The sequence below is a fragment of the Triticum urartu genome, chromosome 7, assembly GCF_003073215.2.
Source record: "Triticum urartu cultivar G1812 chromosome 7, Tu2.1, whole genome shotgun sequence".
Classification (NCBI taxonomy): domain Eukaryota; kingdom Viridiplantae; phylum Streptophyta; class Magnoliopsida; order Poales; family Poaceae; genus Triticum; species Triticum urartu.
This window is the reverse complement of record NC_053028.1, coordinates 651,311,007-651,332,945: the sequence shown is the minus strand read 5'-3', so window position 1 is coordinate 651,332,945 and position 21,939 is coordinate 651,311,007. Positions and strand designations below refer to the sequence as shown.

General features: G+C 46.5%; 3 protein-coding genes and 1 pseudogene across 3 annotated transcripts; 2 read left to right on the top strand and 2 right to left on the bottom strand.

Moving 5' to 3' along the window:
- Window positions 1–7,671: 7,671 nt before the first annotated feature.
- On the bottom strand, window positions 7,672–9,338 carry LOC125522912 (GDSL esterase/lipase At1g28600-like). The gene is made up of 4 exons (XM_048687956.1): window positions 9,034–9,338; window positions 8,681–8,893; window positions 8,424–8,572; window positions 7,672–8,339 (listed from the first exon to the last, which is right to left on the bottom strand). Exons 1-4 carry the CDS (start codon window positions 9,269–9,271, stop codon window positions 7,827–7,829), a joined length of 1,113 nt encoding a protein of 370 aa, XP_048543913.1. The 5' UTR covers window positions 9,272–9,338; the 3' UTR covers window positions 7,672–7,826.
- A 2,114-nt stretch (window positions 9,339–11,452) lies between these two features.
- Window positions 11,453–13,947, top strand: LOC125522162 (14 kDa zinc-binding protein-like). The gene is made up of 6 exons (XM_048687240.1): window positions 11,453–11,607; window positions 11,700–11,759; window positions 12,988–13,074; window positions 13,161–13,308; window positions 13,505–13,622; window positions 13,730–13,947. The coding sequence occupies exons 1-6, from the start codon at window positions 11,552–11,554 to the stop codon at window positions 13,795–13,797; spliced, it is 537 nt and encodes a 178-aa protein (XP_048543197.1). The 5' UTR covers window positions 11,453–11,551; the 3' UTR covers window positions 13,798–13,947.
- A 139-nt stretch (window positions 13,948–14,086) lies between these two features.
- On the top strand, window positions 14,087–16,145 carry LOC125522161 (annotated as a pseudogene).
- Window positions 16,146–19,118: 2,973 nt separating this feature from the next.
- Window positions 19,119–20,559, bottom strand: LOC125522416 (peroxidase 2-like). The gene is made up of 2 exons (XM_048687480.1): window positions 20,128–20,559; window positions 19,119–19,965 (listed from the first exon to the last, which is right to left on the bottom strand). The coding sequence occupies exons 1-2, from the start codon at window positions 20,479–20,481 to the stop codon at window positions 19,225–19,227; spliced, it is 1,095 nt and encodes a 364-aa protein (XP_048543437.1). The 5' UTR covers window positions 20,482–20,559; the 3' UTR covers window positions 19,119–19,224.
- Window positions 20,560–21,939: the final 1,380 nt, after the last annotated feature.

The following is a 21,939-nucleotide window of genomic DNA, read 5'->3' as shown; positions in this document are numbered from 1 at the left end:
CTAGCTAGGGGTGTTAAACTATAGCGCTTGTTGGGAGGCAACCCAATTTTATTTTTATTCCTTGATTTTTGCTCCTGTTTAGTAATAAATAAATTATCTAGCCTCTGTTTTAGTTGTGTTTTTTTGTGTTTAATTAGTGTTTGTGCCAAGTAGAACCGTTGGGAAGACTTGGGGAAAGTCTTGTTACACTTGCTGTAAAAAACAGAAACTTTAGCGCTCATGAGAACTACTGCCATTTTTATTTAGAAATTTCTATTTAGTTAATTATTTTTGAAGATGATTAATAGATAAATTCCTCACCTCCAGCAATTTATTTTAGAATTTTTGGGGTTCTAGATCTTGTGCTAGCTACAGATTACTACAGACTGTTCTGTTTTTGACAGATTCTGTTTTTCGTGTGTTGTTTGCTTATTTTGATGAATCTATGGCTAGTAAAATAGTTTATAAACCATACAGAAGTTGGAATACAGTAGGTATAACACCAATATAAATAAATAATGAGTTCATTACAGTACCTTGAAGTGGTCTTTTATTTTCTTTCACTAACGGAGCTCACGAGATTTTCTACTTTGAGTTTTGTGTTGTGAAGATTTCAAGTTTTGGGTAAAGATTTGATGGACTATGGAACAAGGAGTGGCAAGAGCCTAAGCTTGGGGATGCCCATGGCACCCCCAATATAATCTAAGGACACCTAAAAGCCAAAGCTTGGGATGCCCCGGAAGGCATCCCCTCTTTCGTCTACTTCTATCGGTAACTTTACATGGAGCTATATTTTTATTCGCCACGTGATATGTGTTTTGCTTGGAGCGTCTTGTATGATTTGAGTCTTTACTTTTTAGTTTACCACAATCATCCTTGCTGTACACACCTTTTGAGAGAGCCATACGTGATTTGGAATTTGTTAGAATACTCTATGTGCTTTGCTTATATCTTTTGAGTTATATAGTTTTACTCTAGTACTTCACTTATATCTTTTAGAGCACGATGGTGGATTTGTTTTATAGAAACTATTGATCTCTCATGCTTCACTTAGATTATTTTGAGAGTCTTAAATAGCATGGTAATTTGCTTAAAATCCTAATATGCTAGGTATTCAAGATTAGTAAAATTTTCTTATGAGTGTTTTGAATACGAAGAAAAGTTTGATTCTTGATGATTGTTTTGAGATATGGAGGTAATAATATCAAAGTCATGCTAGTTGAGTAGTTGTGAAATTGAGAAATGCTTGTGTTGAAGTTTGCAAGTCCCGTAGCATGCACGTATGGTAAACGTTATGTAACAAATTTGAAACATGAGGTGTTATTTGATTGTCCTCCTTATGAGTGGCGGTCGGGGACGAGCGATTGTCTTTTCCTACCAATCTACCCCCCTAGGAGCATGCACGTAGTGCCGAGGTTTTTGATGACTTGTAGATTTTTGCAATAAGTATGTGAGTTCTCTGTGACTAATGTTGAGTCCATGGATTATACGCACTCTCACCCTTCCATCCTTGCTAGCCTCTTCGGTACCGTGCATTTCCCTTTCTCACATTGAGAGTTGGCGCAAACTTCGCCGGTGCATCCAAACCCCGTGATATGATACGCTCTTTCACACATAAACCTCCTTATATCTTTCTCAAAACAGCCATCATACCTACCTATTATGGCATTTTCATAGTCATTCCGAGATATATTGCCATGCAACTTTCCACCATTCCATTTATCATGACACATTCATTATTGTCATATTGCTTAGCATGGTCATGTAGTTGACATAGTATTTATGGCAAAGCCACCGTTCATAATTCTTTCATACATGTCACTCTTGGTCAATTGCATATCCCGGTACACCGCCGGAGGCATTCATATAGAGCCATCTTTTGTTCTAGTATCGAGTTATAATCATTGAGTTGTAAATAAATAGAAGTGTGATGATCATCATTTTCTAGAGCATTGTCCCAAGTGAGGAATTATAAAAAAAGAGAAAGGCCGTAAAAAAGAGAAAGGCCATAAAAAAGAGAAGGCCCAAAAAATGAGAGAAAAAGAGTGAAGGGACAATGTTACTATCCTTTGCCACACTTGTGCTTCAGAGTAGCACCATAATCTTCATAATAGAGAGTTTCTTGTTTTGACACTTTCATATACTAGTGGGAAATTTCATTATAGAATTTGGCGTGTATATTCCAACAATGGGCCTCCTCAAGTGCCCTAGGTCTTCGTGAGCAAGCAAGTTGGATGCACACGCACTTAGTTTTTTTTGTTGAGCTTTCATACATTTATAGCTCTAGTGCATCCGTTGCATAGCAATCCCTACTCCTTGCATTAACATCAATCGGTGGGCATCTCCATAGCCCATTGATTAGCCTTGTTGATGTGAGACTTTCTCCTTTTTTGTCTTCTCCACATAACCCCCCTTATTATATTCTATTCCACCCATAGTGCTATGTCCATGGCTCGCACTCATATATTGCGTGAAAGTTTATAGGTTTGAGATTACTAAAGTATGAAACAATTGCTTGGCTTGTCATCGGGGTTGTGCATGATGAGAGCATTCTTGTGTGACGAAAATGAAGCATGACTAAACTATATGATTTTGTAGGGATGAACTTTCTTTGGCCATGTTATTTTGAGAAGACATAATTGCTTAGTTAGTATGCTTGAAGTATTATTATTTTTATGTCAATATGAACTTTTGTCTTGAATCTTTCGGATCTGAATATTGATACCACAATTAAGAAGAATTACATTAAAATTATGTCAAGTAGCACTCCGCATCAAAAATTCTATTTTTATCATTTACCTACTCGAGGACGAGTAGGAATTAAGCTTGGAGATGCTTGATATGTCTCCAATGTATCTATAATTTTTTATTGCTCCATGCTATATTATCTACTGTTTTGGACATTATTGGACTTTATTATCCACTTTTATATTATTTTTGGGACTAACCTATTAACCAGAGGCCCAACCCAGAATTGCTGTTTTTTTTGCCTGTTTTATGGTTTCGAAGAAAAGGAATATCAAACGGAGTCCAAACGGAATGAAACCTTCGGGAACGTGATTTTCTCAACGAACAAGAACCGGGAGACTTGGACCCTACGTAAGACACGAAAGAGGAGGCCACGAGGTAGGAGGTGCGCCTACCCCCCCAGGCGCGCCCTCCACCATCGTCGGCCCCCTGTTGCTCCACCGACGTACTCCTTCCTCCTATATATACCTACGTACCCCCAAACAATCAGATACGGAGCCAAAAACCTAATTCCACCGCCGCAATTTTCTGTATCCACGAGATCCCATCTTGGGGCCTGTTCCGGAGCTCCGCCGGAGGGGCATCGATCACGGAGGGCTTCTACATCAACACCAGAGCCCCTCCGATGAGGTGTGAGTAGTTTACCTCAGACCTACGGGTCCATAGTTATTAGCTAGATGGCTTCTTCTCTCTTTTTGTGTCTCAATACAATGTTCTCCCCCTCTCTTGTGGAGAACTATTCGATGTAATCTTCTTTTTGCGGTGTGTTTGTTGAGACCGATGAATTGTGGGTTTATGATCAAGTCTATCTATGAACAATATTTGAATCTTCTCTGAATTCTTTTATGTATAATTGGTTATCTTTGCAAGTCTCTTTGAATTATCAGTTTGGTTTGGCCTAGTAGATTGATCTTTCTTGCAATGGGAAAAGTGCTTAGCTTTGGGTTCAATCTTGCGGTGTCCTTTCCCAGTGACAGTAGGGGCAGCAAGGCACGTATTGTATTGTTGCCATCGAGGATAACAAGATGGGGTTTTCATCATATTGCATGAGTTTATTCCTCTACATCATGTCATCTTGCTTAAGGCGTTACTCTGTTTTTAACTTAATACTCTAGATGCATGCTGGATAGCGGTCGATGAGTGGAGTAATAGTAGTAGATGCAGGCATGAGTCGGTCTACTTCTCTCGGACGTGATGCCTATATACATGATCATGCCTAGATATTCTCATAACTATGCTCAATTCTGTCAATTGCTCAACAGTAATTTGTTCACCCACCGTAGAATACTTATGCTCTCGAGAGAAGCCACTAGTGAAACCTATGGCCCCCGGGTCTATCTTCACCATATTAGTCTCCTACTACTTAGTTATTTCCTTTGCTTTTTTAATTTGCCTTTATTTTACTCTGCATCTTTATCACAAAAATACCAAAAATATTATCTTATCATATCTATCAGATCTCACTCTCGTAAGTGGTCGTATAGGGATTGATAACCCCTATTCGCGTTGGTTACGAGGATTTATTTGTTTTGTGCAGGTACGAGGGGCTCGCGCGTAGCCTCCTACTGGATTGATACCTTGGTTCTCAAAAACTGATAGAAACACTTATGCTACTTTGCTGCATCATCCCTTTCTCTTCGGGGAAAACCAACGCAGTGCTCAAGAGGTAGCAGTGCTCTTCGCCACGCTGCCCGCCACTCCTACGCCCAACAACTCCCCTAGAGGTGATGATTGGTACATGGACACCGAGGCTACGGCTCACATGTTTGCTCATCCTGGTAACCTTGACTTCTTCACTCCCGTCACCACCGACCGCCGCATCATTGTCGGCGACGGTTCCACTCTCCCTATTACACATGTCGGGCACACTTCTTTTCCTTCTAATTCCATGCCTATTACTCTGTCTAACATACTTGTGTCACCTCATCTTATTAAGAACCTTGTTTCCGTTTGTCGTTTAAAACATGAAAATCCTGTTACTGTTGAATTTGACAAGCTTGGGTTTTGTGTCAAGGCCGGTCGAATCAGGATGGTACTTCACCGCTGTGATAGCCTCGACGAGCTTTATCTGGTGCATTCGCCGTCCACCTCCACCACCGCACCGGTTGCTCTCTCCGTCGGCGTTGATCTCTGGCACGCTCGTTTGGGTCATCCCAACCCCATCACACTTCGTCATATTCTTAAGAGTTTCAGCTTCAGTTGTCATAAGATAGAGGATCACACCTGTCATGCCTGTCGTGTCGGCAAACATGTTCGCCTCCCGTTTAATAACTCCACCATCATAGCTTCTTTTCCTTTTCAGTTGATTCATAGCAATGTGTGGACCTCTCCGGTTCCTAATAATTCGGGCTATTTATATTATCTGGTTATACTTGATGATTATTCTCATTACGTGTGGACTTTTCCTTTGCGCAGAAAGTCGGATGCACTCTCCACTTTGACGGCTTTTTACTCCTATGTCAGCACGCAGTTTGGGCGTCCCATCCTTACTCTTCAGACTGACAATGAAAAAGAGTTTGACAACCTTGCTTTCCGCACTTTTCTGTCGCACCACGGCACAGTTTTTTGTCTCACATGCCCGTATACTTTCCAGCAGAACGGTCGAGCCGAACGCGTCCTTCGCACTCTGAACGACTGCGCTTGCACGCTCCTGTTCCATGCTAACGTGCCACCTCGTTTCTGGCCGGACGCACTCTCTACTTCTTCTCTTCTCCTTAACCTTCGCCCTTGCCGCCCATGGTGGAACTATGCACCTCACCATCTTCTCTTCGGTACGCCTCCATCTTATGATGGCTTGCGTATTTTCGGGTGTCGTTGCTATCCTAACACTGTCGACTCCGCTCCTCACAAACTCGCACCTCGCTCTATCGCTTGCATCTTCATCGGCTACCCCTCCAACTCCAAGGGCTATCGTTGCTACGATACCATCTCCCACTGTGTGTTCACTTCCCGGCACGTTTACTTTGATGAGCATGTGTTTCCGTTTCACCAGGTACCCCCGGTTGTTCCTCCCGCCACCGGTGACGCGAGCTCCTCGACGCCTCTCCCAGGGTGCTCACGCGCCTCTCTTGGCCCGCCCCTGGCTTTGAGGTGCGCCTCCCACATGTGGCGCCTCCTCCAGCCGTGGCGCTGGCACCCCCGGCGCCCCCGACATTGGCGTCCGCGGCCCCTGTGGCCCCCTCGGCGCCCGCGGCACCCTCGGCGCCCTCATCGCCCGCGGCCCCCTCGGCGCCCCCGGCACCCGTGGCCCCCTAGGCGCCCCCGGCGCCTGTGGCTGGTCCGGTCACCCGTGCCCGTACGGGTGTTTTTCGCCCGAGCTCGCGCAACGCCTCGGATGACTACGCCCATGCGGCGTCCACCTCTGAGCCCTCGCCGTTGCCATCCTCCGTTCGAGCCGCTCTTCATGACCCGCTCTGGATGGCTGCGATGCAAGAGGAGTTTGACGCCCTGTTGCGCAACCGGACGTGGCAGCTTGTTCCCCGTCCCTGGCACGCCAACGTGATTACTGGGAAGTGGGTCTTTAAACACAAGCTCCGTCCTGATGGTACCCTTAATCGCTACAAAGCGCGTTGGGTCGTTCGTGGCTTTCGGCAACATGCTGGCATCGACTTCACCGACACCTTCGCTTCGGTCGTCAAGCCCGGCACGATACGCACGGTTCTCCACCTTGCGGTCTCCCGTGCTTGGTCGGTGCACCAGATGGACGTCTCCAACGCCTTCCTCCGTGGTCACCTCGAGGAGCAGGTCTTCTGTCAGCAGCCCACCGGATTTGTTGACCCGGCGCTTCCCGACCACGTGTGCCTGCTTTCGCGGTCCTTGTACAGGCTCAAGCAGGCTCCGTGCGCTTGGTACCAGCGCATCGCAGCGTTTCTCCACCAGCTTGGGTTCCGCTCTACCCGCTCGGACGCCTCGCTTTTCGTCTATCATCAGGACTCTGACACGGCCTACTTGCTGCTCTATGTCGACGACATCATCCTGACGGCATGTACGGCTGGTCTCCTCAGTCAGCTCACGACTCGTCTTCGCGCTCAGTTCGCCATTAAGGACTTGGGTCCTTTGCACTACTTCCTCGGTGTCGAGGTGGTGCGCCGTCCGGATGGCTTCTTCCTTCATCAGCGGAAATACGCTCACGAGCTCCTGGAGCGCGCCGGCATGCTTAACTACAAGCCCGCCGCTACGCCTGTTGATACGAAGGCCAAGCTTTCTGCCACGGATGGTTCTCCTGCTTCGGATGTTGCTTTCTATCGGTCTATCGTTGGTGCTCTCCAGTACCTCACTCTGACTCGACCGGAGATCCAATATGCCGTGCAGCAGGTGTGTCTTCATATGCATGCTCCTCGAGACGTTCACTGGGCTGCCGTCAAGCAGATTCTCCGCTATATCTATGGCACTATGAATCTTGGCGTCATGCTTCCCGCCTTCGCTGACACCGCCCTCACCGCCTACTCCGATGCAGACTGGGCAGGCTGCCCTGACACTCGTCGCTCCACTTCGGGCTATTGTGTCTACCTTGGACCCTCCCTTATCTCATGATCGTCCAAGCGGCAGCCTACGGTCTCTCGTTCCAGTGCTGAGGCTGAATATTGTGATGTGGCCAATGCAGTCGCCGAGTGTTGGTGGCTTTGCCAGCTGCTTCAGGAGCTCTCTTGTCCTGTTGACCGTGCCACAGTGGTTTACTGCGACAACGTCTCGACGGTCTACCTCTCCGCTAACCCGGTGCATCATCGACGGACCAAGCATATTGAGTTGGATATTCATTTTGTTCGGGAACAGGTGGCCCTTGGCCATATTCGTGTTTTACACGTCCCTACTTTCCAACAATTTGCCGATATCATGACCAAGGGCTTGCCTACGGCGTCATTTGAGGAGTTCCGGTCCAGTCTTTGCGTCAGCCGCGGTGCCGCTTCGACTGCAGGGGGGTGTTGAGTATATGTGTTATGTGCATATTGTGTATTGGGTCCGTCTCCTAGTTCCTTATATAATTGAGGTCTGTGACCCACCTTTGTACATCATATATATACGTGCCTATGCACGAAGAGCAATACATCGTGCAATTCCCATAACATACACCGAGCAAGGGCATTGCCAACATAACATAGCTAGCTGGAGGCGAGGTCTGCCGTAGGTGGCGTTTGGCGCAACATGGTGGACCTGAGCACGGCGCCGGCGACATGCCGGTTAGCGGCGTCGGTCATGTGTATCCCGTCCCACGAGACGTATTTGGAGGGGTTGGTGCACGTCGTCGCCCCGGCCACGCCGCAGAAGGTGGCGTAGTTGGAGTCGAAGTTGTAGGTGCCGCTCCCCCCGCAGCACGCCGCCAGCGGCCTGTCCCCGAGCCCGTACTTGCGGGGCGAGAGGACGATGGCGGCGACGGGGTCGTACTGGTCCGCGTAGAGGATGGCCGTGCCGCGGTGGGCACGCCGGAGGTCAAGGACCATGCGCATCAGCGCGCGGTTGTGCAGCCTGGCGAGGTCGTTGAGCCGCGTCAGGCAGCCGGTCGCACGGCTGTAGGCGGCGCCGGTGCCCTCGAAGAGGGCTAGCATCTGCGGTTGGCAACCCAGCGGTATCATCCCCCGGACCACCACCGTTTTTGCTCCCGCACCGATCACATCCTGCATAGTACGTAGTTGTGAGTCACTACTCTACTCTACATATATAGTATGTTGGAAAAGCAAGAAGAAATATTCACTACTTACGGTCACGACATCACGGATGGCGCGGACGATGTGCGGCACGAAGGTCCGGATCTCACCGTCGCTGAGCTTTCCGGTGATGGCGACGAGGTAGTCGTTGATTCCCATTTCTCCCATCATGACCAGCAACGTCGCCGTCAGCTTCCTCTGCTCTGTGAATTGGTTTGGACGTGAGTCAGACCGGCCAGCAGGTTATTTGACTACTACAAGCCATCATGCGGGAGTAATGCTTTGGAGAGACCACTCATGCATACGTGTACCTTGTTCTGAGCCGGCTAGCTGTACAACATTCTTGAACCAGGCGGTCTGGTTTGCGAGCGAGACGGGCACGAACGACCTAAGCCCTCTGCTCAGGAAGAACTCCGGGCCAAGCGCCGTCGACCCACCGTACGCGAAGTTGACGCCCCGCCGGAAGTCCGCCGCGGTCTTGCCGGCGAAATACGGCTTCGGCGATGGCATCCCCAGCGCCTCAACTGCATGTACGTACAACAAAACCAATGAGAATTAACATTGATTAGTACTCAGAACAAGGTACACGTATGCATGAGTGGTCTCTCCAAAGCATTACTCCCGCATGATGAATTAGAACGTAGATCATCGGGCATCTCATCACCTATGAAGTCGAGGACGACCCGGCCGTCGGACGCACGGCCGGTGGGGTGGCCGAAGAAGGTCTCGCCGTACGGCGGCACGCTGGCAAGCCCGCCGCCGGTGCGCGCGAGCTCGTTCCCGGTGTCGGCAAGCGAGTCGCCGAAGCTTAAAACGCCGGTGTAGTGCGGCTTCGCGGCAGCGGAGAAGGCCCGAACAAGCGCCAGCACCACTAGGAAGAGACGTGAAGCTAGGGGCGCCATCGTCCCTCTCGACCAAGTGTGCTCTGAGTTCTGACTTCGTAATACTAGTATTAGTTGTGAGAGCTGCGTGGTTTGTGAGCAAGGTCCATCTACTATTTGTAGCACTAGTAGTACCTCCAACCATCACCGAGGAAGAAAAAAGAGAGGCTGGAAGACAGCGCTCGATAATGATCTACTCATGTTTGGAGTAATATAGAAATAACACGCCGCACACGAGCCGGGGGACAATTTCCATTATCAAGATCGAGATCCAATCATCTGTGCATAAATAAGAGAGCTGCGGCGATTAATATACTTCTTGGATAATTGAAAGAAACCAACTCTATAGAAAAATCACATATTGTCCAGTATCTTAATGTAAGCCGAGTGTCAAAATATAGGTACTCGGTCTAGATCAAAGTAAGCCGAGTAACATCCGTCAAACGCCAGTACCTCCGTTTCAGTTTACAAGTCCTACGCGTAAATCTAGGTTGCCAATTTTATCATCTTAATATAAACTATATAACATGAAAATTATACGGTTTGTAAATAGAATATCTGAAGTTTATATTGATATATTTTTTGTAATATATGACTTGTATTATGTTGATTAAATTGACGATCTAGAGGCACGCGCACACCCTGTAAACTGAGAGAGAGGTAGTAGTAAAAATTGCATCCTCGGCGTAATAAAATGTAAGTTAAGAGGCTGTTGAAAAGGTTCTCGGCATACATAAAAGATCCGGCATACTATAGAAAACACTCGGCTTACAGGGGCCTCAGCTAAATCTGCTCGCCACGTGGCTGCCGTCGGCCGGCTTAACGGCATTTGGGAATAACCCGAGTATGCTCCCAAGGTACTGGGCTTACATTTACGATTTACGAATTCCTTTTCTTAATCACGGAAACCCATCGTCTCCCATATAAGTACCCGTGATTTGGCACTCGACTTAGATTCGGCTTTATAAGTGACGGACGCCCCAACCCTTTGGTCTTCAAATCCCGGCCGCCGCAAATCGAGCTCGCCGCCGCCGTCGTAGCCCTCTTCGCCTCTCCCGTTGCCATCCTGTCGCCGCCATCCCGCCGTCGGTCGTCGTTGTCATATCGATCGAGGTGAGCAAGACATAACTCTCGTTCGATCTCAATATTTCACATCTCACTAGTGCAGAAAACCCTACTAGCGTTGTACGAGACGTGGAAAATCACAAAGATGCTCTTTATGAATTATGAGAAGATACATGTTTGTTCAAAGAGTTGCCTTTTGTTTAAAAACGAGTATGTGGATGACAAGTACTATAGGGAGTGCAGTTTCTCTAGGTATCTTGAGGTGGACATTACCGATGGTCAGAAGAAGCAGATAGCCATCCCCGTAAAGGTTCTTGGGTATATCCATTTCATAGGAAGACTATAACGTCTTTTCATCATCGAGGAGTCTGACAAAATGATGAAGTCACTAGTGCAGGCAGATCTTATATAAACGGTTTTTACTCCCTTTCCATGACGTAGTTTAAAAACATCGCTTTATCTGTGTGTGCGATAGAGGGAGGAAGAAGGTCTCGCCGTACGGCGGCACACTCGCAACCCCGCTGCCGGTGCGCGCGAGCTCGTTCCCGGTGTCGGCCAGCGAATCGCCGAAGCTTAAAACTTGACGAGATAACCACCCCCATGTATGACATTCCTATTACAACTGAATTTTGTGCGGCTGTAGAAGATGCTAGCCTTCAGAGGATATCATCTTATTTCTTTTTGGCTCCACCCGTTTGTTTTGCATCTTTTCATGAATGTAGTGTATAGAAAATGTAAAAAGGAACTATTCATATGAGTGCATTTGTTCTGATTTAAATATGTACCACAACCTGCATCGATCCATTGTAATTCAAATTGTCTAAATCTTACGGGAGATTTTAACTGTGCAAGTTTTATACTCAAGATGGGCGGGCGCGGCAACACATGCCTTTGTGATCTATAGCTACCAAAGGTGGTTGGACAAGATCTTAACCATGATGATGTTTGTTCTTTTGAGCATCAGTACAAACACAATGTTTGATTGTGTGTCTAAGTATCCTCTGATCTTTTGCTACACGCACGGCTCATTTATCTTGGACCAAATGAATGAACTATTTAAGTTCAGAAGAGGAAAAACAGAAATCCCATTTTTAGTGCACGACGGACATCACGCTCCATCTGGACCGTCAACGTTCCATCGGGCGGCCGATAGCACCGATACACCCCCAGCCCCCAGCGCAACAGCATCCCCGCACGCGCACGGCCGCAGCCTTTTCACTCCCAACCCTGTCTCCAATGGCGGCCACGGCCGCGGCGGCGACGCTGGCGGCGGCCACTTCCTCCCTCCTCCGGTAAGCTCTAGCTGCGCCCCCTTCAGTCCAGTCGAGCAGATATCGCATCCTGTCCAGTCCAATCGAACGCCCTCTCCTCCCTGTTGTCGCAGGCGCTCCCCCCTGCTGCGGCCGCACGCGCTCCGGGTCTCCCGCGACTTCGCTCCCCGAAGGTGAGGTGTCTTCTTGTATCTCAGATCTTACTGGCCCCGCGAATCCCGTGTAATTCAATCGGGGATTTGGGTCAGGGTTAGGTCTCATAGGTGGTAGTGCTAGGGGTAGTTTTGTGCGACGTTGCTGTTTCTTCTGATTTTTAGTGATTACTGGCGTCTGAAGCATGTACCTGCTTGAAATAATTCAGACATAGTTGAAAATGTTGGAGAATCTCAATGCCACATTCAACGGATTTAGAACTTGATCGTGTCTAGAGCAACTCCCAGATGCATAGAAATAGAACATTTCTGCAGTTATCGACTTAGTGAGCCGCGAAGACCCGCCCAAGATGAATTTCATCCCCTGAAAATTTCCGGTATAGGCTTTTTTGTTAGGAACTTAGAATTGGTTAACACCTTGGTCAGAATAGAAAGTCAACAGAGTATCCCTGAAGATGCATTTGAAGTTGTTCACTCTTGTGTAAGCAACAAGGAACAACGGGCCATCGCTGATCCTTTCTCACAGAAGGCCATTACTGAATCCCAATTAATCATGATATACTAGTAATTAACATTTCAGTTCAGAATTCACCACTGCCCATACACATATGGGAATTAATCCAATATCGTTCATAACAGTCCCTTTGCACCTTATCCTGTGAAATTTTATTCCACACACAAGCAATCTGTAATTACCTGAAATTTGTCTGAACTTGCTTTAACTTGCCCATATTGAAATCTCTAAAAAGACTTATATTTAGGAACGGAGGGAGTATATTTTAAGTCTATATCTTTTTTTTTTTGAACGGTCACCGGGGGGGAGAGCTTCCCCACCTGAATATATTACCACTCAAAAGAGGAGTCAAGAATTACAGCAGCAGTTCGGTTACAACAAGAGCATTAGGGTACAGCTGAAGAGAGAAAGTGAAGCCATTGCCTAGCGGAGGTATTGTCTGCTTCCTTTTTGAACCGAAAAACCCATAGAGAGAAATCAGCAACAATGTTTCGTATCGTGGTTCTGTGGGAGTGATCCTCGTTTCTGAAGACGAGAGCGTTTCTCGAGTCCCATAGTTTCCAAGAGATGGTCAGCGCCACCGAAGGCCAGATATTGGGGTTGAGGCCCTGAATCGTTGGGTGTTGTAGCAGAGCATCAAGGGAGGTCGGAGCCGGCAGTCCCAAGGAGGACCAGACCTGTGTAGTGTATGGTCCTTAACTAATATTGTCTTTTATAAATTCCCGGCTACACTAGATTTGCGCGCCATATTGCTTCATCAACAAATGAAGAGGCTGCTGCCAAAACAGCGGCAGCGACTGCTGATACTGGAGGACCGACCATGTAAATCTCCGATAAGCTTGCCCATTTTACTCCTTTCTAATATATTTCGGTGGCTCTGAATATTCTCCTTTGTTCATTTCTGTTAGTTTTGACAAGATCATTGCAAAGGAAATCCCTTCAAGCATTGTCTATGAGGATGAGAAAGTCTTGGCATTTAGAGATATCAATCCACAAGCTCCTGTCCATGTTTTAGTCATCCCAAAACTAAGAGATGGGCTAACTGGACTTGACAAGGTAGGTTCTGCTGCTTACTTATGAGCTATGTGCAGACAAGAAGATTAACATGTAAAATGCTATGTTATGGCAAGATTTATCTTAGTACATGTTAATGCCCTTCCAGCTGACTCTTTGACCAAGCTTAGTAATTTTAACCTGAGTAGTCCTCCATCTCCAGTATGCCACCTTATTTATACAAAGTACATGCATGTAGGCTGAACCAAGGCATGCTGAAATTTTGGGGCAGCTGCTTTACGCTGCGAAGGTAGTGGCTGAGAAGGAAGGCGTAGCAGATGGATTCCGCGTCGTCATAAACAACGGAGCAGAAGGATGTAAGCAAGCTCATGCTGCAGATCTTACCCCCAATAATTCTTTCTGCTCCTCTCATCACGGTATTTTTCAGCATCTATGCTAATGCTGCCCACTGTTTTGCTCACAGGTCAATCAGTGTATCATCTGCACGTGCATGTACTCGGTGGAAGGCAGATGAAATGGCCTCCTGGTTAAGTTTAGGAACAGTGTACGCCTTTTCTTCTTCTGTATGATCCATTGCAGACTACTCTTGAATTACTTTGTCTGACTGTTTCTCAAAAGTGGATGTACTTTTCACCTGCTTCTTTCTAAACGGTTTTATGATATTACCATCTTTGGACTTGAGTCTGCCAGATGATTACTAACAGAGATGCATATCCCCGGGCGCTTTGCTTTTTAGAGGGTAAAGTAAAACCATGCGATTATGCGCCTGCTAAGAATTCGGAAAAGCGGCAGCAATTTTTCAGTTATAGAAAGACAGTGCACGGAGTCTTCCTTTTTCTGTTGAATCCGAGCTTGTGCATTACATGTTCGTTCGTCCTGATGCGCTCTCACAAGCCATTATAGTCTACAGGATCATTTTTCCTGCCTCTGTTTGTTGGACTGTACTCCTGGTTTTGCCCCGTCAGTGAAAGTACACAGAGGGAGTCAGCTATACTAGTGAAACCCATCAATATTAACGTCAACGTCTAGGTAGAACCAGGAACATCCTAGTACTTGTGCAGTTGTGCTTTTCCCCAGCAAACCCTTCTGGTTCATATCCTGCATTGATTGATCACTTGCGTGTTCAACTTCCAACGCCCATGCATGCCGGCGCCTCCACCCGAGGAGTCACCACCTTGCTGCTTTTAATTGCAACCCCTGCTGTATAAATTGCCCTGCCCTTCTGTATCAAATCCATCATCTTCTCACCCCCAACCTCCACTTCTGTCTCTCCAACCTCCACTTCCCCAACAGCCTTGGCCATGCCAAAGGACCTCACGTCGGGTAGCAGCGTGCGCTTGCTGCAGGAGTTCAGGATCAATGATTTCAGCTTGGTGTCCTCGACCATAGGCGACACGGAGTGCATCAAATCCAGGTGGGACTTCGATGGATACGAGTGGGAGATCCACTGCTATCCACGTTGGTATGGCAATAGTTTTGTTGAGTCCAGGCTTATGTTCCTCAGTGAAGCCCGCACACGCGCTGTGAAGGCCGACCTAAGCTGTCTCCTGGTGCACCCGGAGATACCGTACCAAAGACCAGGCGAAATGAGTGTGTCGCATGTTTTAAGTGCCACAAAGACTGCTCCGGTGGAGTCCTGCTCGTCAAAAGATCACTTCTACGGCCGCCGACCTGTCCCAAGGACGATTACTTGGCTGTGCAGTGCAGCATCACAGTTATGAAGGAACAGATGGATATTGAAACCACGGTGCCCGTGCCGGCCTCCAACCTGCACAAGCACCTTGGTGATCTCCGCAGGAGCGAGAAGGGAGCGGACGTCACATTCCTTGTCTCCGTGAGTCCTTCCTTGCTCACAAGAACATACTTGCTGCAAGGTCCCCTGTTCTCATGGCCGAGTTCTTTGGGCACATGAGGGAGATGAGCGCTCAACGCATTGTGATTGAGGACATGGAGGCTTCAGCCTTCAAAGCCATGCTGCACTTCATATACACCGACATGATGCCTGAACTTGATCAGGAACTGGAGGCCGCGGCAACGATGGCTCGGCATCTTCTTGTGGCTGCTGACAGGTATGAGCTGGATAGGCTCAAAGTGATCTGCGAGGGCAAGCTCTCCGGTGGCATCACGGTCGACACAGCGGCGACGACTTTGGCTTTGGCTGAGCAGCACAACTGCACGCACCTCAAGGCCAAGTGTGTCGAGTTCATCATCAGCACTCCTGCGATCCTCAATGCCGTGGTGGCGACGGAGGGGTATAAGCATCTGGAGGCAAGCTGCCCTTCAGTGCTTACTAGCATTGTCCTCTCTGTGCGTGGGAGAAGCCACTGAAAACGAAGCTGTAGGTGCTTAAGTTCCAATATTCAGTCGATGCATTTTGTCACTTCCTTTGGATGCACGATTTACTAGAACTTTAATTATGTGTACCTTTTGCCTCTATCCTACTTCTATTTATTTTCCGAGCAACTACCATGCGCCTGCATTTGCTCCTTATATTTGGTGGATTTGAGTTCATGCTAAATGCTTGATGTGTGCAAAATCATCTAATGCCAGGCTTGTTTTGTTATCCCCGTGAATGTGTCCCTTCGTTTTTGCATATAAGACTGCAGCTGCTTGTTTGGTTCCTTTGGAATTGGATAAGACTTGGTGAGAACGGTTTCATAGTCTGATAGTAACAGTTTTTTGATTGTTCAAACTCGGGTAATGTATAATTTGACTCGAAGACTATTGACCGAGCAAAGTTAGAAAAATGATTGATGACCAATCTATTCCAAATGCAGTTAGCAGTTCTACATGGTTCCATTCATATTCGAATCCCGCCATGTATTAGGTCGAAGACAAACATATTCTGTGAAAATCTTGCTAGATTCATGTTGGCAGTCCCCCCCTCAAACATCAGTGATTTCTGCTGGTATATTCAGACTGTAAACTATTTTTCAAGAATAAGGAAGAATAACTCTGAAGGATTTTGCACACTGAACAATTGTTTTGAGGCCAAACAGCAAGAATTAAAAATGTTCAGTTATTCACAAAAACAAATTCATTTGTAACAATAAAAAATGTTCATGCATTTCAAAATAAAAAATTTCACAAATTAGAAAAAAAATATACAGTGTGAAAATATTTTCACGTAATTTAATAACATATTTCTTACATTTAAAAAATGGAAACATTTTAATAATATTCATGTGTTTAAAGAGTATGTTCATGATATTTTATAAAAATAAATCATGTAATACAGCAATGTTCTCGCAGTTCAAAGATAATGATTTGTCCCATTCAGAAAAATGTTCAATGTGTTTATGAAAAAACTATTTTACAAATATTCAAAAAAACGTCCCAAACATGTATTATTAAACTTGTTAATCATGTATTGATAAAATATCCAACGTGTGCCAAAAATCTATATCTATACCTAATATTAGAGGGAGGAAGGTTTCTTAAGTTCTCCATATGTCATTCCTTTATATCCATTATTAATTTGCATTAACCATAAAAATTGCCAGCTGAGATTTAAAAGAGGAAGTTTTTGTCTTCTAGCCCGTGCGGCTCTTCTTTGTTCGTGGCAACTATTTCTCGCTTTACGCGAGATGGAAGGAATCTCTCGCGTAAAGCAGGTACAGAATGGGCCGGCCCAGCGGTAGTAATAAAATGAGAGAAAAAGGAAGGAAACGAGGGCTCGCAGTGATAAAATGCCACACTTGCGTTAATGGTAGTACAGGAGGCGCGTCTTACTTGAAGGGAAAAGCGCTAGCTTTTTTAATTCTTATTTTTTTCATCTTTTTTTTGTTTCTTTTGTTCTCCTTTTTTATGTAAGTTTCTTATTCTTTTCTTCATTATTTTTTGCATTTTTTCTTTTTTATTTTAATTTTTTTGGGTTTTATTTTTTTCTTTTTGTTTTTCATTCTATTTCTTATATACATGATCAACATTTTTTCAAGTACTTGTTCAACATTTTTTATATACATGATCTTTTTTCAAATACTTGTTCAACATTTATATACTGTTATGGACATGTGGATAAATCTAAATGTCATCCTTTGAATGTATGTATAAGTTTGATCAGAATTATTGCCAAACATGTTGCTATGTCTTTGAAAGATGCAATGAAACCAAAATGTTTCTGGTGGATGATCTGAAGCGAGGATTTGTTGATCACATACATAATATATTTGTCTTTGTTTGAGGATCCATGCCAATGGATGGATATGTTACCAGATCCATTTGCTTGTAAATGCTAACTAGAATATACTTGCCTGTTATTCTTGTGAAATAAGATGAGAAAGACTGCCCATGCCCATCAGCGTCAAAGAAGGCTTGATCGTTAGAAACATAAACAACAAACTCTGGAACAAGTGAGCTTGGCTTTTTTTTTTGCACTCCACAAAAAAGCCGGAGTAACTGGACTGACTTGGAAAGTGTCCAAGTGTTTCTAAAAAACAGAGAAACTTGAATTTGACAAAAGCCATGCTGCATTTCATCTACACGGACACAGTTCCTGAACTTTGACGGCGAGCAGGAGGCCGTGAGGCTGCAGCATTTGCTGGCGGCTGCTGACAGGTACGGGCTAGACAGGCTCAAAGTCATGTGCGAGGGCAGGCTCTCCCATGGCATCACCGTCAGCACTGCGGCGACGACTCTGGCATTGGCTGAGCGGCACAACTGCTTGCGCCTCAAGGCCAAGTGTGTCGAGTTCATCATCAGCACTCCTGTGATCCTTGACGCTTTGTGGTGGCAACGGAGGGGTATAAGCATCTGGAGGCAAGCTGTCCTTCCGCGCTTACCAGCATTGTCCTTTGTATGCGTGGTAGAGGGAACTGATGCATCGCTAAAGTGCCTGTTCACTCTTCCAGTTTTAGTACTTCATAGTAGATACATCCCTTTTTATCCATTTTGATGACAAGTATTTTCGAACGAAGGGAGTACAAACTTAATTATGCCTGTTTTCCGCCTAATGGTGGCATTTGTCCGACGTACTACTTCTAATCTGTTCTGATCAACTAGTGTGTGCAAGTAGTTTCCCTTAAAAGTTAATGGAATTAATTCCACGCTGAATGGTTTCAGATGTGACAAATCATGTACTCCATCCGTCCTCGTATAATATTAGACCATTTTGCAAGATATGTTAGCTTGTAAAAATGGTCTTGTATTATGGAATGGAGGGAGTATTTTATTGTAAACACATGGCTTGCTTGTGAACGCTGTGATATATAGTACTCTCTTATCTGGTGTTGTATTTCCTGTTATTTCGTTCTAGGACTACCTCAGTTATTGTAAACGTATAACTCACTATTGGAAGAACTGTCGTTGCTGATGTAAATTCAGGGGTACTCGGCATACAAAGTGTAAACGAGTTCTGATAGAAAACAATCTATCAACCATTCAGTACTCAGTAAACTAATCAAAATGTTTGAGCACATGATTCGAACTCTTGACCTACTGATCAAGAAAAGTTTCGTACATCTGTTCTACTGTAACTCGTATTTATTCTATCTGATCCATGTTTGTCTTTACATAGAAATTAAAACCAACCGAAATTTCTTGAACTAAAGGCAAAAATTTTGCCCACCATCGAAATTTTGACGAAACTTTAGACCTTGGTGTGCACAAATCGCGAGCAAATGCGAGGTCACGATTACATCTTTGCTGGCCACCATGACCAATCTGGTATCTTAATTAGTGAAGATACACCGTTACTTGTATACTTAGTGTACCTTTATTACACACAAATGTAGAGTAGTAGTAGCAGTAGTAGTATTAGTTTGACAAAACCAATAATGACACTTATTGAACCATGTGATACATGTGGTATGCAATCTAAATCTAAATAATTTAAATAAAGAAAACAATGACACTTGTTAAAAAGTGATTGACAGAAAAGTGTTACATCTTCTCCATCGGGCAATCCCGCCATGGAGCCAGCTAACCACCATGCATTCTACTAGGTACTCCTACCCAACGTTAGTTGTTGACTCTCCAGCATACCTTCCTGATCTCTGCGCCTTGGTCGGCTTTGGTCTTGACCCCGATTTTCCCCAAATTCTCCATGGCTCTCTCGAACTTCCTCTCCCACGCCCCTGCCTTTTTCGCGTTTTCTGTCACCTGCTTTATTGTTTCGGCCGAGTTGAGCACGGCGTCCGAGGTGAACAACGCTTTTCCGTCAATCACATCCTGGTAGTAGCGCATATCCAGGACTTCGGGGGTCACATGTTCTTGGTCCACGTTGGTGTTGTCGTCGTTGCACTGGGCCCTGAGTTTGGCGGCAAATGTCGGGTCCATTTCAGAGAAGCGGCTAGAGAAGAACGCGCAGCGTGCGCGGCCGATGGTGTGCGCGCCGGAGAGCGTGACCATTTCGTCGGAGGTGAGCCCCTTGGCCTTGAAATTGTTGAGGAGCACTGTAGCGCCGGAGAAGGGCCCGGGCAGCTGGTCGGTCTCATCGGCGAAGGACTCGCGGCCGTCGTAGCGGCCGCCAGGCATCCGGATGTTGATCCTGCGGTTGCTGAGGATGGAGGAGGCGTCGCGGGCGGCGAAGGCGACGATGTCGGCGCACGAGACTCTCCCGGGGCAGGCGGCCTCGATCTTCGCCTTGGCCGCATCGATCACCTCTAACCCTCGCAGGCTGTTCTTGTTCGGGTTGCCTTCCATTTCCGTGTCGCTGTTGTTGGAGTTGGTCGTCTTGAGGAGGACGGAAGCGTCGCAGCCCTGAATATAATAAACATGAAAGACATCACCTCCGTAATGAACATATTGATCTTCGTAAACAACAATGCAGTTAGTATATACTCCCTCTCCGTCTCAATTAGAAAGTTGAGACACTTATTTTGGGCCGAAGGAAGTAAGCTAGAATCGAGGAGGTGTGTGTACCCGAACGAAGCAGTCGTGGAAGAAGAGACGGATGAGGCCCGCGCCAATGCCAGGTTGCGCGGCCACGGCCTTGCTCACGGCATCCCTCACGATCCCTTCCGCTCTCGGGCAGTAGGACTTGGAGCTCCTGTTGTTGTAGTAGCCGAGGCCGAGCCCTAACCCCGAGGGACGAGGCACCGGCACCAGCGCTCGCGTACGGCCGTTCATCCTGGACCTGGAGCCCTGAGGACAGAGCCGCGGGTCCTGGATGGGTAGCTTCAGCCAGCCGTTGAAGCAGATGATGTCGCCCTCGCACGCCGGGGGCCCGCCGAGGAACGCCGCCAAGACGATGAGCGCTGCGAGCTTAGTCACCATTTCTTTTCGCGACCAAGACGGTGAACACGACCAAGATAGATGGCCGTGTGTACGTCGAGTGTTGTTTGCTCCGGCTGGGTACGGCCGGGTGGCATATTTATAGGTCGTCGGGACGACGACGACGACGACGAAGGCAATAGGCAACGACTTGTATGGGCGGCCGCGTTTTGTCGGCGGCGCACGTTGCGAATTTGCGATGGACGCAATTTCCACCGGAGCGGGCGCGCGTACAGGTACAGCTCAAGCGGCTGACCGGCGACGTTCGAGGCCATGTCTCGATCTTGTCGTCGTGCCGTGGGATCAAGCGTTTTGTCTCACTGATTGCGGGTCCGCCTCGAGAGGTGCTGACTTCGGCGTGCATTAACTCCGGCATTGGATCACGGGCGAACCTGCGCATTAACTCCGGCATGCAGGTGAACCTGCGTTTGCAGCTTCAGTTGCAACGCGAAAACAGCATAAAAAAATTCGGATACCGCGTCATTAGGCTGGTCATAGTGGGGAGTAACTTATACTAGTGTCATGCATATGACACTAGTCTAACTTACTATCTTCATAGTGCAAAGTAACATAGTAGTAGTGTCATAGGGGACTTCATTAATTAGCTTGTAGACCCATCTTGTCTTGAAAACGCTATGTTACAGTAACATATTATATTTCCACTTCTCATTAACTACATGTCACATAAGCAAAAGAATTTCGGAGTGCGCTATATTACTTGCTAAGTTACTCTCACTATGACTAGCCTTAGCAATAACCTAGTGACATAAAGAGACAAGTTGCCTCGGCGCGCTGCTGTTCATGCAGGTCCATGTTCCGATTGTGCATTATTCGGATGCGTTTGGCTTTGAGCCAAAGTCAACCTTACCAAAAAAATCGAAACTACTATACCAACGACGCACTATATGCACGACAGCTGCACGATGTCAATCTTGCCGTCCGCTCCACTTTGATAATATGAATGGACGCACTGATATATGCTATCGTCCATAAATTGTCTGCCGTGCATCGCGTGTATAGCACTGCTGCAAAAAAATTGGTGCGCTGACAGATTTCAGCCGTTGTTTGGATGGTGACCTAATATTTGGCTAGCCAAGCCCAGCCCGTGCATGCCTGTGCATTTTAGGTCAACGCGTGGGCGAAGCCGAGGGCGGAGAAATCCTTCGCCAAAAAATTGGCTTCCAATGCATGCATGATCCTCTGAGAGACTGAAAAAGATTCCCTTCCATGATCTAAGTACCGCACCATAAAATAAAATAAAGGAAAAAATGTGTACTGTGCTTCTTCTACCTCCGTTGCCTTCTCTCTTTTACCTCCAAAACTAACTTATTACTCCGCCAAATCCATGACAAACAATAGTGAATCTTGTCTTCTACCAATGAAAAAGGACCCCCTTATGCTAACCGGTGGCCATAGCTAGCCTCCGTTTTTTCAATCCATGAAGCTCCCTAGTGATCTAAT

Excerpts from the sequence above, each read along its gene's own strand:
- LOC125522912 (XM_048687956.1), bottom strand. The coding sequence starts at position 9,271 with ATGGCGCCCCTAGCTTCACGTCTCTTCCTAGTGGTGCTGGCGCTTGTT. Across the intron at positions 8,573-8,680 it reads GCTAGCCGGCTCAGAACAAG|AGCAGAGGAAGCTGACGGCG; the intron begins GTACACGTATGC and ends ACCAATTCACAG. Across the intron at positions 8,340-8,423 it reads CCATCCGTGATGTCGTGACC|GATGTGATCGGTGCGGGAGC; the intron begins GTAAGTAGTGAA and ends CGTACTATGCAG.
- LOC125522162 (XM_048687240.1), top strand. The coding sequence starts at position 11,552 with ATGGCGGCCACGGCCGCGGCGGCGACGCTGGCGGCGGCCACTTCCTCC. Across the intron at positions 11,608-11,699 it reads GCCACTTCCTCCCTCCTCCG|GCGCTCCCCCCTGCTGCGGC; the intron begins GTAAGCTCTAGC and ends CTGTTGTCGCAG. Across the intron at positions 11,760-12,987 it reads CGCGACTTCGCTCCCCGAAG|ATTTGCGCGCCATATTGCTT; the intron begins GTGAGGTGTCTT and ends CGGCTACACTAG.
- LOC125522416 (XM_048687480.1), bottom strand. The coding sequence starts at position 20,481 with ATGGTGACTAAGCTCGCAGCGCTCATCGTCTTGGCGGCGTTCCTCGGC. Across the intron at positions 19,966-20,127 it reads TCCACGACTGCTTCGTTCGG|GGCTGCGACGCTTCCGTCCT; the intron begins GTACACACACCT and ends TATTATATTCAG.